At 66.0% G+C, this 15,211-nt stretch overlaps 1 protein-coding gene across 1 annotated transcript in view; it reads right to left on the bottom strand.

The window, feature by feature from the left end:
• XPNPEP2 (X-prolyl aminopeptidase 2) overlaps window positions 1–3,534 on the bottom strand; it is a 33,433-nt gene extending 29,899 nt beyond the window's left edge. The window contains exon 1 of the mRNA XM_075896609.1: window positions 3,234–3,534. Within this exon, the coding sequence (XP_075752724.1) occupies window positions 3,234–3,282 (49 nt within the window). The 5' untranslated portion in view covers window positions 3,283–3,534. The remainder of the gene's footprint in view (window positions 1–3,233) is intronic.
• Between the last annotated feature and the right edge of the window lie 11,677 nt (window positions 3,535–15,211).

Here is a 15,211-nt window from a genome sequence, read left to right as displayed (position 1 = left end):
CTGGGTACAGTCGAACCTCAGAGTTACAAACCCCTGGGGAATGGAGATTGTGCACAGCGCTGACAGCCCCGTGACACGGAACGAACCGGGCTGGCTGTTCTTTCGCAAGTTCACCACCCAGCTCTGACTTCACACCGCTTCAAAAGCTGCTGCCTCCCCTGTGCAGTGCTGGTGGGGTGCGCCTGACATGGCGCTGGGCTGCTGGGGGGTCTCTGCGGCTGCCTGGTGGCTACTGCAGGTCCCACAGGAGGAGTGCGGCTGACTGGTCGGTGTGTAGCTCTGGGGTGCCACTGGGCTGTCTGCCTGGCTAAGTGTCAATGTGCCCATCTAGGAGCAAAGCACGTCAGCTGGACCCAAGGGGGAGCTGCCCTAGGCCTGTGGAAACGATCTCGGGGTGACCACGAGCGCCCCGTGCAGCTCTGTGGCTAGAAGGGCTAATGGGAGGCTGTGTTGCATACACAGGCTTCTCAATGAGGACCCCGGGCTTGGGCACCGGTGGAACAGCTGCTGGAGCAGCTCTGGTGCCCACCAGTTCGAGCAGGAGGGTGTGATCAGTCGGAGAGGGGTCAGCCAAGAGCCAAGCGTGGTTACAGGGCCGGAAAGCCTGCATTGCAGGGAAGAACTCGATCGAGGTGGCTTCGCAGACAGACCGTGGAGAGGAGATTGGGTCCCGCGGGAAGCAAAGCGATCGAGCGGAGCAAGCGCTATCACCAGCCAGTCTGCCGAAGCCAGACCCCGGCCGATGGGCAATGGGGCCGCCCTCGGAACACTGCGCTGTGGCCCAGCGGATTGCCCCTCCCGGGAACGTCTCCAGCACCATCGGCCGAGTTCTAAACCGTCCACTCGGGGAATTCTTTCGGGAGACGTTCCCCAGCCTGGATTTTACAGGGGGGTGACAGGGCGTTTGCCCCGCACTGGCCCTTTAAGGGCAAACCCTGGGATGAGGGAGGGCTGAGCAAAGCCCCAGCTGGGGGGGAGGTCTGGCTAACGAGGGCCCAGCAGGGGGGGAGTCTGGCTAACGAGGGCCCAGCAGGGGGGGGGAGTCTGGCTAACGAGGGCTCAGCTGGGGGGGGGTCTGGCTAACGAGGGCCCAGCTGGGCTCTATAAAGAAGGGCTCCAGGCGGCAGGGGGAAGCTCACTCTTGCTCTGGGCAGAGAGCAGGAGGGACCTGGCTGCTGGGGAAGCTGGAGGCTTCTTGGAGGCAGGCAGGCAGGCAGGCAGGCAGGGCTGGGGAGGCTCTGACCAGCAAGCCCCGAGGCTGCAGGGCCTAAAGCAAGGCCTGAGGCTACTAGGGCTGTAGAGAGGCGGCCATGGTAGGCAGGGGCAGCAGGTGCACCCCCCTTTGCCGGTGCTGAGTGGCCATTGCAGATGCAGGTTGCCCCGGGCGGGGGCTAGATGGAGACTGGCAGTGGGTCACTGAGGCAAGGTGGGTACAGGGGAACTGGGTGTTCCCTGGGGGGAGAACAGGGGGCCCTGGAGAGGGGAGGCCCCTGGAGTGCAAGCAAGTTAACCCCCCCCCGGAAGGGGGCTCAGACACTGGCGTGGGGGCTGCCGGAGGACACCGTGGTCAAAGGGAAACACGGGGAGATGCCAGCTGCAGGGAGGTGCCCAGCGAGTCATCGAGCTCAGTCCCAGGACTGCGGGCTGGGGGCGCCAGGGTGGTGCATCTGCCCCGGGACAGGGGGCCAGACTAGATTGGGGTGGGCAATAATTCTGGCAGGGGGCACTTCATGAATTTTGATTTGTGTTTGTGGGCGGGGCCTCAGGTGGAAGGGGCGGGGCCCTCTAGGCCCGGTGTGCCCTGGCCGTGGGAGGGAGCCACTCCCCTACCTCCAGGTCTCTTGGGCGGGAGAGGGGCAGGGTGGGCCGGACCAGACGGCTGGGCAGGCCTGATCTTGCCCACCCCGGATTAGGTGATCACAGTGGACCCTTTTGGCTTTGGAATGTGTGAGCCCAAGAGCTAGGCAGCTCTGCAGAGCCTGGACCCCCCGTTCCCCACACCCTGCGGCTCCCTCCTGGGCTGGCCGGGCAGAAGCTGCTCAGCCCCGCGCAGGATCCGACCTGCCAGTGCCACGCCCCTAGATGTGTGTAGGGCCAGCACTTGGCCCTGCCTCTATGCCTGGAGCTGCTCCCGCTCTGGGCTTCCTTGGCGGCCGTTGGGAATGCAGCCCCCTGGCTCTGACAAGGGGAGTCCCAGCAGCCCCGGAGCACGCCCCAGATCCCCTGCCGTCCGCTTGGGAGCTGCCCAGCGGGGCACCCGCACGAGTCAGCTCTGACCAGCCCTTTGGGGTTTGCAAGCCCATTGCACATGCCCATTGCTCGGCCTGAAGCCAGGCTGCCATGCCGGGGCCATAGGTCAGTGCCCCCCGGAGGGACGGGCCCAGGCCAGCAGGCACCTGCGTGCTCCCCTCCATGTGAGGGGGTGGGGGGCAACACCATGGCTCTTTCAAAAGAAAACCTCGCTTGCTTTCTCTTGCCTGCCAAGCACAGGCCTGCCTTAACTTAACCCCCACCTCGACTCGGCGCTCCCCGGGCCGGTCCCAGGGCAGGGAAGGGCTGGAAGTTTCAGGGGGTGTCTGCAGATAGATAGCTCTATCGATCAATGGGGGGGGGGGGGGGAGAAAATATGGGGCTAGATAGATAAACAGCTTTCAAGTACCTAAAAGGGTGTCACAAGGAGGAGGGAGAAACATTGTTCCCTTTGGCCTCTGAGGACAGGACAAGCAGCAATGGGCTTCAACTGCAGCCAGGGAGGTTTGGGTTGGACATTAGGAAAAAGTTCCTGCCTGTCAGGCGGGTTAAACACTGGAATCAGTTGCCTAGGGAGGTTGTGGAATCTCCATCCCTGGAGATATTTCGGAGCAGGTTGGGCAGACACCTGCCAGGGATGGGCTAGATCTGTGGTGTCCAGCCAGTTCTGAAGCAAACTAGCCACCTAATTCTGAAGACGTAAATCATTGTGTGAGCCAGCTACCCGCATGCAACCGGCCAAACAGCCGCTAGTGGCTAGTGCGTGGGACATGGCGGGTCTAGCTTGGGTCTAGCCCGGGCGGCAGGGGACTGGACTTGATGACCTCCCAAGATCCCTTCCAGTCCTAGTGTCTGGTTTGATGGCTAGCTGGATAGACAGAGGGGATGGCTGGGTAGATACGGAGCTGTGGGGGATACACAGACAGGCGGCTCAGCCCGGCTCGCCCTGCTGGTGCCCTGTGAACAGAGACTCTCGCACGTACCGGGAATGAGAAGCATCCAGGCCCAGGAGGCACGGAGAGACGAGGGCATGTTTCCCCGCGGTCCGGAGCCGCCTGCCAGGTGGGGCCAGAGAGCCCAGGTCTGAGTGTGCCGGACTCCCCGGCCTGTGCGCGGGGCAGCCGTGCCCACTGGAAAGCAGGTCCGGAGGCAGCGGGCAGGGGCTGGCTCTCAGATCACTGTCACGTCCTCCCGTTGCAAGTCTCGCACTGATAAAAGCAAACAGATCGTGCAGTGGGGGCAGGGTCCCAAAGTCCAAAGATCCAGCCAAAGGCAGCAACCGGGAGAGCCAGAGCCAGGGACTCCACTGAGATCCACTTCCCGGCACAGGGCAGGGCAGGAGCAGCAGCGGCAAGTGGGCGTGGGCTGGGTTGGTTCCTGCTGGCTCTTCCCAGGGCCCTGGGACCGGCTGTGTGTGCCGGGGCGCGGCGCTCTGCTCTGCTCAGCGGGCAGCAAGTCGCGCAGAGCCAGCGATCCGGCCGCGTCCCCTCGGCTCCCAGCTGGCAGGCGCGGGGTGCGGGGTGCAGCCAGACATCACCGGCGCTGACACCCCAGGCAAAGCGACGGGGCTCAGGCCGGCCTGAGGGAACCCCCTCCCGGGCTCAGCCCGCAGCTCCTTGGGGAAGCAGTGTCCTGCAGACTCCCCGGCCGGCCACGGAGCTGGAGACACCCGGAGCATGGGTGACTCGTGAAAGGACACGGAGCTCTCCGGAGCGTGGGCTGCAAAGCGCAGGCCGGACCCGCAAGCCCCTTTGCAGGCAGCACACAGGGCGGGGCCGCTGCTCTCCTGCGCACACGCCCGTAGTCTAGGCCAGGCCGTGGGGCGCGGGGGGCCCTGCCAGAGCAAGAGTGAGGGGGCAGCTGGACCTGCCCCCTGCCAGTCTCCTGGCCTGGGGGCGGCAGGGGCAGGGCTGGGGTCACCCCGGCGCCTGCTCTCGCTCGCTCCCTGGACGGCGCTTTGGACTGACCATTCCACATGGAGCCCACCCCGGGCCCGACCTGCCCCCAGGCTTTACACGCCCGGTGTGGGCGGAGCCAGTCCTGGGGGGCACGGGCCGGGTCCAAGCCCCAGTGGCCCTGATCACACGTCCACTTGCTCTCTGCACTGTGCCCGCAGCGGGGGGGGGGGGGCCTGCGGGACGGTGCAGGAGCAAGGAGCCCCCCAGAGCCCTCGCTGTGTGAGGGCCTCCCGTGGGGCTGCCCCCTCGCGGGCCGGCCGTGGGGCGGATGTTCCCTGGGCGGGCTCTCTGGGGCTGGGCGGGTGCTGAGCCTGCTGAAGACCCGGGGCCTGTTGCCACAGGGACCCCCGGAGCCTGGTGTCTTCCCCTTCCCGCGGGGCCCCCCGGGCTGGCGCGAGCAGGAGTCAGAGCCGCCGCGGGCAGGACAGGCGGGAACTGGGGGCCCCTCCCGGCACTTGCTCTCTGGCCCCTCCCGCGCTGCACCCGCAGGCCCAGGCCTCCCTCCAGCTGGCCTAGGAAGGAGGGAGGCCGAGTCCAGCTGCCGGGGCGGGGGGCAGGGAGCAGCCAGCCACCCGCAGCAGGACACAGCCAGGCCATTGGTGTGCAGCAGCTGGAAGGTCTCACGTCCCGCCCACAGCCCCCCCCCTCCGCCCACATGGCCCTGCCGCCCCCCCAGCACCTCCCCCGCTCCCAGCCGGGCTGAGCCAGAGCAGGCTCACCCCAGGGGTCCGGCCCAGCGCTACTGCCCCCGGGAAAGGCGCCCGGTTCCCCCTGCCAGCCCCTGGGGGCCCCCCGCCATGTGAACGCAGCCGCGACTCACCGGAGCCGTTCCCGGGCAGGGCTGCTCCGGCGCCCCGTGTAGGCGAGCGGCACCAGCCCCCCCTCTCCCAGAGCAGCCTGGGGACAGGCGGGCGTGCACCCGGCACCCGTTCCGGGGAGCGGCAGGGAGGCACGGCCCCTCCGTGCCAGCCCCAGCGGCCCCACCCGGCTGTGCCGCCCACACGCGGGCCTGTCACACCAGCGTAAGGCCAGGAGGGGGGCAGATTAGCCCCTGGGCCAGCGCCTAGGGCCCAGCCTATTGGGGCCCTAGAAATGGGGGCCCCCAGCCTGTGCCCCAACCTGCTCTGCCTGCCCGCCCAGCACCGCCGTGGTCAGGCTTTGGGGGCTTGCCCTGCTCTCCCCCCAACCCTGCTTCCCAGCAGGAGCGCCGGGCGGGGCAGCCCCAGTGCAGGCGGAAGGGGTAGGGAGGGGCCCACTTGCTCTGGCCCGGGGCCCCTCGAGCTGTAATCTGCCCCATGGACCCAGCCAGCCTCCCACTGAGCACCAGGGGCATCGCGGCCCCGGCCTGCCGCTGCTGAGGGCTGTTGGCCCGGCCCAGGAGCCATGGCGAGGCTCTGCGGGCGTCTGGCGTGTGCCCCCATCACCGCTTCTCCTCAGAGCCCTGCCTCTTGCCCACCTCCGGACCCCCGGAGGGGAGCGCGGCCCCTTGAGTGCCGGCTGGGCACCTCCCTGCTGCCGTCCCCAGCCCTGCAGCCGGAGGCAGCGCAGACGCCCCCACATGCTCCCGGCCCTCGGCTGCTCCGGGACAGGCCTGGCCACTGCTCCGGCACCGGGGGGAATGTGGCACATCCCCATCCTGCACTGGGAGTGGGGGGGTGACGGCGTCTCGGGGTTCCCCCGTCTCCTGCACCCCCGTAGTGGCACGGACAGACTCCACCAGCCAGTAGAACAGGGGGAGTTTATTGCTTCTCCCGGATACAGCACAGGAGACGGGGCCCCTAAATCCCAGCCCCTTGCTTAGGCTGCTTCCTCCATGATTCCAGATGGAAACTAAAAACCTCTCTCCCAGCCCTTCCCCCCAGCCAGGTGCTGGTCTCCACCCCCCTCCCTTTGTCTCCCTCCCTGGGCGGCTGCGCCTGGTGTCTGGGTTAATCCACCTTTGGGCGAGTCAGTGAGAATCTCCCACCACCGCGCGGGGGGCCCGGGTCACAGAGCAGACAGCCCCCCTCCAGCGTCCCCTCCTGGGGAGGGAGCCAGGACTTTGTGACTCCAGCAGCTGGGGCCTTTCTCTGGGATGAGGTCCTGGCCAAGCGGCAGCTCCCTGTGTCCGCACTCGTACAAATGGCTCCCGCTCGTCCCCACTGTGCCCCCAATCGGATCATCCGGCACCGACGTCAGTGCAGCACCCAAGGCGAGCCAGGTGCCTGCAGACCCGTGGGGCAGTGCCCCTTCGGACAGCGGCTCTCCAGCGCCAGGCCAGGTGCAAAACCGTGCGTGCAAAGCCAACCCTCGTGTCTCACACGGTGCCCAGAGGGCCAGTCAGTCCCAGCAGGATCTGATTAACCCCGCACATCTGTACGAACACGCCCAGGGGTCGACATCCCCCCTCCAACCCGACTCGCTGCCAGCGGGGGCAGGTGGGAGACGCCCCTTTCCGGGCCGAGATCGCTGCACGCTTGGCCACTGCCAGGGCGGCTCAAGCGGGGTGTGGCTGCGCCCCAGAGCGGGGCGACCCCGGCACACAGCTCCAGGAAGGTGGATTTCCGCCTGTGGAAGTTCCACAGTTGCTGTTCGTCAATCCAGACCAGCAGGACGAGGGGACCCCCCCCGACTGCTAATGCGACGTTCCGCCAGGGTCAGCTGCTCCGTCAATGCCACTCGCCGCGTCGTGCTGCTGCTACGCAGGCTGGACAGTTCGTCGGGCAGCGGTGGCTGCCGTGGCCTTCCTGGCGTCAAGAAGACTCAGCTGGCGTTGGGGACGTGCCAGCGAGAGCGAGCGGCGCGGTGGCGAGCAGCGCAGGTTCCGTTCTTGCCGACAGAGGTGGCAGGGCGAGCGGAAAACGGCCTAGGCGAGGATGTGCCCCCGGGTGGGCAGGGGGCTGGACGCGATGAACTCTCCGGGTCCCTGCCAGTTCTAGGACAATTCCCATGACCTGACGATGGAAGCACATGGAATGCTGGGAAGGAAAGCAATGCATCATGGGGCATTGAGCCCCGGTCCATACGGGCTGCGATCCCCTCTGCTTCCCACAGCTTCTGGCAGGAGAAGGCAGACGTGGGCCGGCACCCCACGGGGACCTGCCCTCCCGGCGAGGCACGTCCCAGGCGGGACAGGCAGGGCCGAGAGCGGACGCACCGGTGGCCTTCTCTCAACGCCTTCTGGCTGTCGACCCAGCTTGTGGCGAAACGCCCTGCCAGGGCAGACACAGCCCGAGGCTCCATGTGTGCCGGGCGCACACGGAACACGCACCAGATGCCTCCAAACACCACGGAGACCAAGACCATCAGGCTGCTCCCAGGCTGGCCGGGGGGACAAGGGGCAGCTCTCTGCCCCAGGCCTTAAATCAAGGGTCCCATTCACTAACCTAGACCTCCAACCCCAGCGCTACAGAGCAGGCAGACCCCGGGGCATTCCGGGTACAGCTGTCCCAGTCCTGGAAGACCCAGCCCCACGTGGAGACCCCGTGTCCCAGCCTACCGCCGCCCAGAACCGTCCGCGAACAGGGGGGGCAACCTGTCTCCTGAGTGCTCAGCTCTTCTGTGCCCGGGGTTCGGAAGGCTACAGCCGGGCTCTGGGCTAGCTCACGAGCACAGCCGGCCTGATGGGTTGGAGGGGTCAGCAGACCGGCTCTGGCACCCACCTCAGCAGCTGCTCTACACACGTACTGGGACGGCGAGTCGGGGTCCCCCCGTCCCTGCACCCCGTAGCAGCACGAACAGACGCCGCCAGTGGTAGAACAGAGAGGGGTTCACTGTTCCTTCGGGGTACAGCCCAGCACAGACGGGATGTGGCTACAGGGGCCAGGATGCATCAGAGCCCAGGGTTAGGGCCCATCGCCCCTAGGCCCCCCGCTTAGCGTCTCCTCTCCATGCTTCCCAGACAGCCACTGCCTCCCCCCCAGCCCTGCCTCCCAGCCAGGTGCTGGTCTCCGCCCCCCTCCCTTTGTCTCTCCCTGGGCGGCTGAGCCTGGTGTCTGGGTTAATCCACATTGGGAGAGTCAGTGAGAATCCCCCATCCCAGCGCGGGGGGCCGGGTCACAGAGCAGACAGCCCCCCCACTGCACCACACGCGCCCATGGCCCTGATACTCCCTGCTCCTGCCTCAGCCTGGCCCCTCTCTTGGCTCTGACCTCGGCTGACTCCTGCTCTAACCACTGGGCAGGCCCACCCACGTCCCGGTCACTAGCAAGCCCTGCCTGTCCCTGCTGAGAGGCGAGTTGTACCGGGTGGGGCGACCCCGTTCTATAGGGCCCCGCCAAGCCTGCCGCGACGCCCCGGCGCTGGATTCCGGGCGGCTCAGGCCCCGCTCCCCGCATGCGCACAAGGCGGCCCGACCGCGAGAGCAGGGCCCCAGAGGCAAACGGGACCGCACCGTGAAAGCAGCGGCTTCGGCAGCCCCCCGGGAGGGGTGGGGCTGCCCAGGGAGAATGCAGTTCCAGCCGGGGCAAGTCCACAGCCCTGGAAATGCCCCTGCTCTGAGAGCAGGAAGGGGGAGATAAGGGGGGGGGCTAGTTGTCTTCTGTAGCTGCTGCGGAGGGTCCTGAGCGGAGGGACCGTGCTCCGGGCGAGCCTGAGCGGGCTCCTGTGTGGCAGAGGCCCCGAGTCTGAGCCGTGTGCCTGTGGCGGGGCGGGGCGGGGCGGGGACCTTCTGGAGCCACTTTGCATGGCGGGTGCGAGCCAGAGCGGCCCACGGTCTTGGAGTAACCAACGGGCGGAGACTTCAGGCCACGTTGCCTCAGGGCCGCCCAGACCCCCTCCCGCCTTTGCACCGGCTCCCTTCTGGGGCTGCCAGGTGTCCGGTTTGGCCTGGACAGTCCGGTATTTGCGGCCTCTGTCAGGTAAAAAAAAACCTAAAATAGTGGACGTAAAATGTCTGGTGATTTCTGTTTTTCTGGGATGGCAGGTTGTCTGGAGGGGGGATTTAAAGGCGCAGTGACTTTTTTTTTTTTTTGGTGCAGTTGGTTTATTTTTTGCTCCACCAATTTTTTTTTCCCTCCATATTCGGTATTTTTTGTGAAAGTATCTGGCAACTCTACTCCCAGCGCCGAGGCCACAGGCCAAACCCAGCGTGTCCGTGGCAGTTTTACGCCTCTGCCATGGGTGTGCAATGCCAGTGGGACGTACCCCGTGGCTTTATGTTGCCTCCAGCGCCCACCATGTTCCCTGGGGCGCAGGCCAGGCAGGCTGAGTTCATCTTCTAGAAGGACATCGCTTCAGGGTGCGTGTCTCGTGCCTGTGCAGGCAGGGCCGGCTCGAGCCATTCCTGCGCCCCGGGCAGCGGGCGTGCGATGCATGCATGGCTCCGCCCCCAGGTGCACGGCGCATGCATGGCTCCGCCCCCGGGTGCACAGCGCATGCATGGCTCCGCCCCCGGGTGCACAGCGCATGCATGGCTCCGCCCCCAGGTGCACGGCGCATGCATGGCTCCGCCCCCAGGTGCACGGCGCATGCATGGCTCCGCCCCCGGGTGCACGGCGCATGCATGGCTCCGCCCCCAGGTGCACGGCGCGTGCATGGCTCCGCCTCCAGGTGCACGGCACATGCATGGCTCCGCCCCCAGGTGCACGGCGCATGCATGGCTCCGCCCCCGGGTGCACGGCGCATGCATGGCTCCGCCCCCAGGTGCACGGCGCATGCATGGCTCCGCCCCCAGGCGCACGGCGCATGCATGGCTCCGCCCCCGGGTGCACGGCGCATGCATGGCTCCGCCCCTGGGCGCACGGCGCATGCATGGCTCCGCCCCTGGGCGCACGGCGCATGCATGGCTCCGCCCCCAGGTGCACGGCGCATGCATGGCTCCGCCCCCAGGTGCACGGCGTATGCACGGCTCTGCCCCCGGGCACACAGCGCATGCGCAGCTCCGCCCCCCAGCACACGGCACCCCTTACAGCTGCCATCAGGTGCACCCCATAGGTTGGTGCCCTGGGCAGCTGCCCCCCCCCTTAATCCAGCCCTGTGTGCTGGGAGCTCGGCGTGTGCAGTGCCTGGGGAGCACCAGGGCTTGCTGCGATGTGCTCCGGGAATCCAGCAGAGCAGGGGCTGCCGGCTCGCGGAGGCAAGTGCCACCAAAGGCAGCAATGCTCAGTGGGCACCGCGCTGCGGCAGGAGTGGGAAATCCCCGTGGGCAGGCTGCGAAGAGGGCAGAGCGTCCGAGGGAGTTGCTGCGCGCAGAGGCTGGAGAAGCTGCTCGGAGGAGGCTGGGGAAATGTCCTCCCTCCAGCTGTCCGGGCTCTGAGACCCTGCCTGCAGAACGCTGGGCTTGGCTGCCGCAGCGCGCGAGAGCTGATTCCAGCTGCAGCCCACGCAGCAGGCCGTCACCATTAAGGGCTGGGAGGCCAGCGTCGGGCTTCCAGTCGTCTTCCCGTCAGCCAGGAGCAGCAGGAATGGGTCTCGGCTGGCGGGCTGCGGTTCAGCACAGCGACAGGAGGGGAGCCAGCTGCCAGAGACAAGCTCACAACTCGGCGGCGGCTCAGCGCGTCACCTTGCTTTCCTCCTGGAGTTAAAGGACAGCCCCCCACCTGCTGGGTGTACAACAGATCGCTTCCCCACAGCGAGGGGGCTGAGCAGGTCTAGGCGCGGCGGCTGTTTGCTCTTTTGGTGGCATGTAAGGCAAAATTCCCTCCAGTTTTTTCCATCCCCCGCACAGAATAAATTTTGTTCTGTGCACCAAGGCATGTGCGGACGTGCACCACCAGGAGACACACACGCTGCCAGCTGTGGGCGCTCTGCTAATCAGCTGGGCAGCACCTGAATCTCTCCGGCGGCATGGCCCAAGCGCTCAGCCTACAGGGAACCCTGAGGTAGGGTCCAAAGCGGCAGGCCCCCCCGCGTGATCTAAATGCCAGCGTAGCAGAGCAGAGGAAAGCACCGGGGCGCAGTTTGGGAGACTTGGGGACGTTGCCCCCCGAAATGCCGGCCTCGGGCAGGTGCAGAATTTGCACCTCAACAAGCGGCCCCATTCTCCTGACTGCAGCTGCCCCCCAAACATAGACGTCAGACCACACCTACGGTAAAGAATCTTGGGGGTTCCCTTCCTGGCGCCGCACACCCAGGCCGTGTCTCCTCCCTCCACACTGCTGCTCTGGTGGGCGACAGGGCCCAGGCTTCTGCAGCTTTGCTGTCAGAACCTTTCCCCTCCGTCGCCAGAGCCGTTCCCTGCAGGGTGACCGCAGCCAGCTTTTCCCTGTGTCTGTAGGGCCGCGTTCCCCCCAGGCTGCCGTGCTGGGTGGACAAGCCCCTAAAGGATCCTGGGGGGAGGCGTGGTTGGCTGGAGAAGGCGGTGCATGTGCATGTGCATGCGGAGAAAGGAGGAACTCTCTTCTAAGCTCACACACAGAATGTGACCGTAGCAGTAAAACCAGAAACTTCATATTGGAAACACGGGGGGGGGGGGGGGGGAAGCAACCGGGGACCCTGGCTGCTTACCAGGCGCCTGTCCCTGCACAGATGGATGGGCCAGGGCTGTGTTTAGTGATGAGAAAACGGGAACTTTGCACCAGGGCTGGCTACACAGGAGAACAAAGCCAGAGCTCTCTGAGCTGGAGCGGGCGAAGGCTGCCGGGCACTCCAGCAGCATCTGGACACGCCAGCAGCTGGGACCCGTGTAAAACCCTGGCCGTGCTGCACAAGCGACTGGATCTTTCCAGCAAGGAACCGGGGAAGACGAGAGGGCAGCCTAGTGCCAGGCTGCACAATGACCAAACCGTAACAGCTGGATGAATTCAGGACAGAACAGGCCCTGGACAAAAGAGTCAGGCACTCCAATAAGACTGCTCCAAGCGTCCACGCCAACCCGGCGGACACAAAGAAAGCTAGGGAGCACGCTCACGTCGGAACGTGGCCCATAAGTGACACAGACACCAAAGCCGTTCACCAGTGGCACAGAGCGAAGCATGAACATTGCCAGTAAAACCCGTGCAAAAGCGAATGCACAGATCCAGAGTGGAGAAGGAAAACCCACACACCTGGTTCACTGTCCCACGGAGTGGCACTTAGGCCACTACAGCCACAGATAGGAAAGGGTGAGCCCTACAGCTGAAGCTGAGCGCCAGCTGGCTTTATAACTCAAACTGTAGAGCAGGGACGCAGCCCCTGGCTTGCCGCAATCTGACCTGGTAGCTTGAGTTCCCCCCAGCAGTGGGGAGCCCACACTGGTACGCAGCCCCTCCCCCCACGTCCCCTATGGGGCTGGAGCACACAAACTCCCCCGAGGCTGTGGTGAGTGAGGGGAGGGTCTTTCTCCTCTTCAGTTGGGGGCCATGTCACTGAGGGTTTGGGGGGGGTTGTTTTTTTTGCTGCTCACTTGTGTGTGGCCCCTGACTGATTTTTTTGTGGGTCAGCAGCCCCCCAACCCAAAAAAGGTTCCCCAGTTCTGCTGTAAAGGCTCCTACACTAAGCTCCAGAGGTCCCAGGTTCGACTCTTCCCAGTGGCGGTTACAAGGACAATGGAAAAAACTGTAATCATGCGGAATCCTCTGCATCCGAGGTCACGGGGGCGTGCATAGGAATACTCATATGGCTGCTTTTGGAGGACCACTTTCTCTGCCCCCCCGGCCAGACAGTTCTCGCCCTGCCCTGGCGGAGTTCTGTGCCCCTGCTGATGGGGAAGGGCGCACATCCCTGCCTACTGCCCCGCTTGGGCATGCCCCTGGGAGGTCATATGCAATACTTGTGGCCAAAAAATGATCTCGAAGCTTGCAAACAAGGAGAGCGAAGGGAGAAACGCTCCGGAGCAGGCAGTGCCGCGGGGCGTGACGTTTTGTGTCTGTAGAGCAGGCATGCAAGGGCAAGCAGCACAGCCAAACAGGGCGGAGAGCTCAGGCGTGCAGCAGATGCACGCACAAGGCAGCTGTGCACGGATGAACTGGGCTCAGCCCTGCCGGGGGCGGCCCGAGACGAGCTGCCGGCAACCAGAGCCCCAGGCAGAATGCGCGATCGGCGCCCCCTCAACGGCACTGCGTCATCATTGGGCGCCCCCTTCAATGCGGCACCCTAGGCGACTGCCGAGTCTGCCTGGATGCACGGGCCGACCCTGAGCCCAGCAGGTGCCTCTCTGGCGCCCAAAGGCCTCCTCAGCCTCGTGCGAGGGAAGGAAGGAAAGTGCCTGCCCGTGTCTACACTACCCACCGTGCACGGCACCGGGGCTGCTGGCTCTTCCTCTTCCCGTCCCTGAGAGGGAGCGAACCCAAAGCGCACGGCTCGTCTGCCCCCCACGCTCCTCCCCAGAGCGAGGAGTGCAGCCAGCTGGGCACTGTCCCCTCCCTCCCTGATGAAAGGGAACAGTCAGCCATGTTCCCAAACAAACGGGGGGGGGGGGAGGGCTACAGCCCCCCTGCTGTCCCTAAAGGGCGCATGGGGGGTGGGGCGTTCAGGGCTGGGCTAGGCCCCCAGCTGGCCCCTTTCACGTGAACGACCTGGTGATTCTCTCTCTTGTCTGGAGGATTTGATGAGACTCAGTCCCATTCCAGGCACATCCCATTGTCCTGGCACAACCAACCCCTGGCCTTGCGCTAAGTTGCGATAAGAGGAAGCTGCCTTCCGATTTCGCTGGTCCTTGCTCGTACCGTTTGGGAGTCCTTGGACAGACAGACAGACACGCTCAGATCTAGAGCAGACATTTAACCCAGCGCACGTCCTTGACGGAGCAGCCCTGAAACTGGTTGGAGCGGCACTGAAATGGGCGGAGCTTGCTGCTAAATCGCTGAGCTGAGCACTCGACAGGGCGAGGCCCACGCAGGCGCACGGACACGATGCACTGGCACCGGTTTACACTGCACTGGTTTCAGGTTAGCTACACGGGAGCCACTTCCTGAAGCCGGGCAGGCCGTGTGGGGAGCTGAGGGGCCTGGCACGGTTGTGCCCAGATATACGGCACCCGGCAGACTCCTAGGGCTGGGGACACGTGCCCCTGCCTGGCCTGCGGTTCCTAGGCTCGAGCCAGCAGTTCGCTCTTGCGGGCAGTGCTGAGGGCCTCCTTCCACCATCAGGCCGGCTCCACGGGAGAGTCTGGGCTGGCGAGCACCAAGGAGCAGGGGAGCTGGGGCTGGGGGGGGGGCTGCGGTGAGGACCAGCCGCCCGCGTACGAACCTGCCCAGCCCCTCTAGCCCCCGCCTAGTGCGGGAATCCCTGCAGAGCTGAGCCCCCTGCCCCCAGCTGGATGGGGGGGTGCCCCTAGGCACGGAGCCGGCCCGGTGAGCAGCTTGCGGGCGCTGGCCGTGGGGTGAGCCCTCTTCCCCAGCGCAGTGCCAGGGCGTGGCCTCGCCTGAATTCACCCCGGCCAGGGAAGACTTGCCCCTCGCTCATCCTGCTCATCAGCCCCCTCCCGCCTTGCCCCTGCCTGCCACTAGGTGGGGCGCCAGGTGCTCCACATGCTGCCCAGCCCCACCATGCGGGAAACAGGCCATCCTGGGGGGTCCGCTCCCCTCCTGCCTCCGTGGGCGGCCGCAGGCCCCCGCTGCCCTGCACCTCCCCACACAGCACAGTGCCCGGGGCAGCTGGGAGAGGGGCCGGCGGGTCGGAAAGCGACTCGGGGCGGGGGGAGGCCAGGAGCAGATGTCCGTGCTGCAGATCTGGGCGCATGGCTGGCTCGGTGCAGGCCACGCGCAGCTCCCCTCGGCCCCAGGAGGCGACTGGCACACGCTGCTGTGGCGTGACTGCAGGGCCCTAGCACCGTGCCCCGGGGCAGCCCCTGCACCAGGCAGGCAGAGGCCCAGAAAGGCCCCTCCTGCTCTGTTAGCTTCCCAGGGGCGTAACCAGGCAGGAACCTCCCAGCCTGCTGGGCCTTCTGCAAGGCCAGGCCGCTGGAAGCCGCGGCGGAAAGCCCAGCATTCAGCAGGCAGCCTCCCCCCCAGTGCCTGGCGCCCCCCTGGAGCTGCTGAGACCTGACATCTTCAGTTCACCAGTGACCTGGCCCCTGCCTCTCCGCGCTCACAGCTGGGGAGGCCCAAGCCCCAGGCAGGGACGGACAGGCCAGGGGGCGGGGTCCTCGCCCTCCTGGGGCCCAG

The sequence above is a fragment of the Pelodiscus sinensis genome, chromosome 13 (genome assembly GCF_049634645.1).
Source record: "Pelodiscus sinensis isolate JC-2024 chromosome 13, ASM4963464v1, whole genome shotgun sequence".
Classification (NCBI taxonomy): Eukaryota; Metazoa; Chordata; order Testudines; family Trionychidae; genus Pelodiscus; species Pelodiscus sinensis.
Note: the sequence above shows the minus strand (reverse complement) of the source record. Positions and strands in the feature narration are given on the sequence as shown.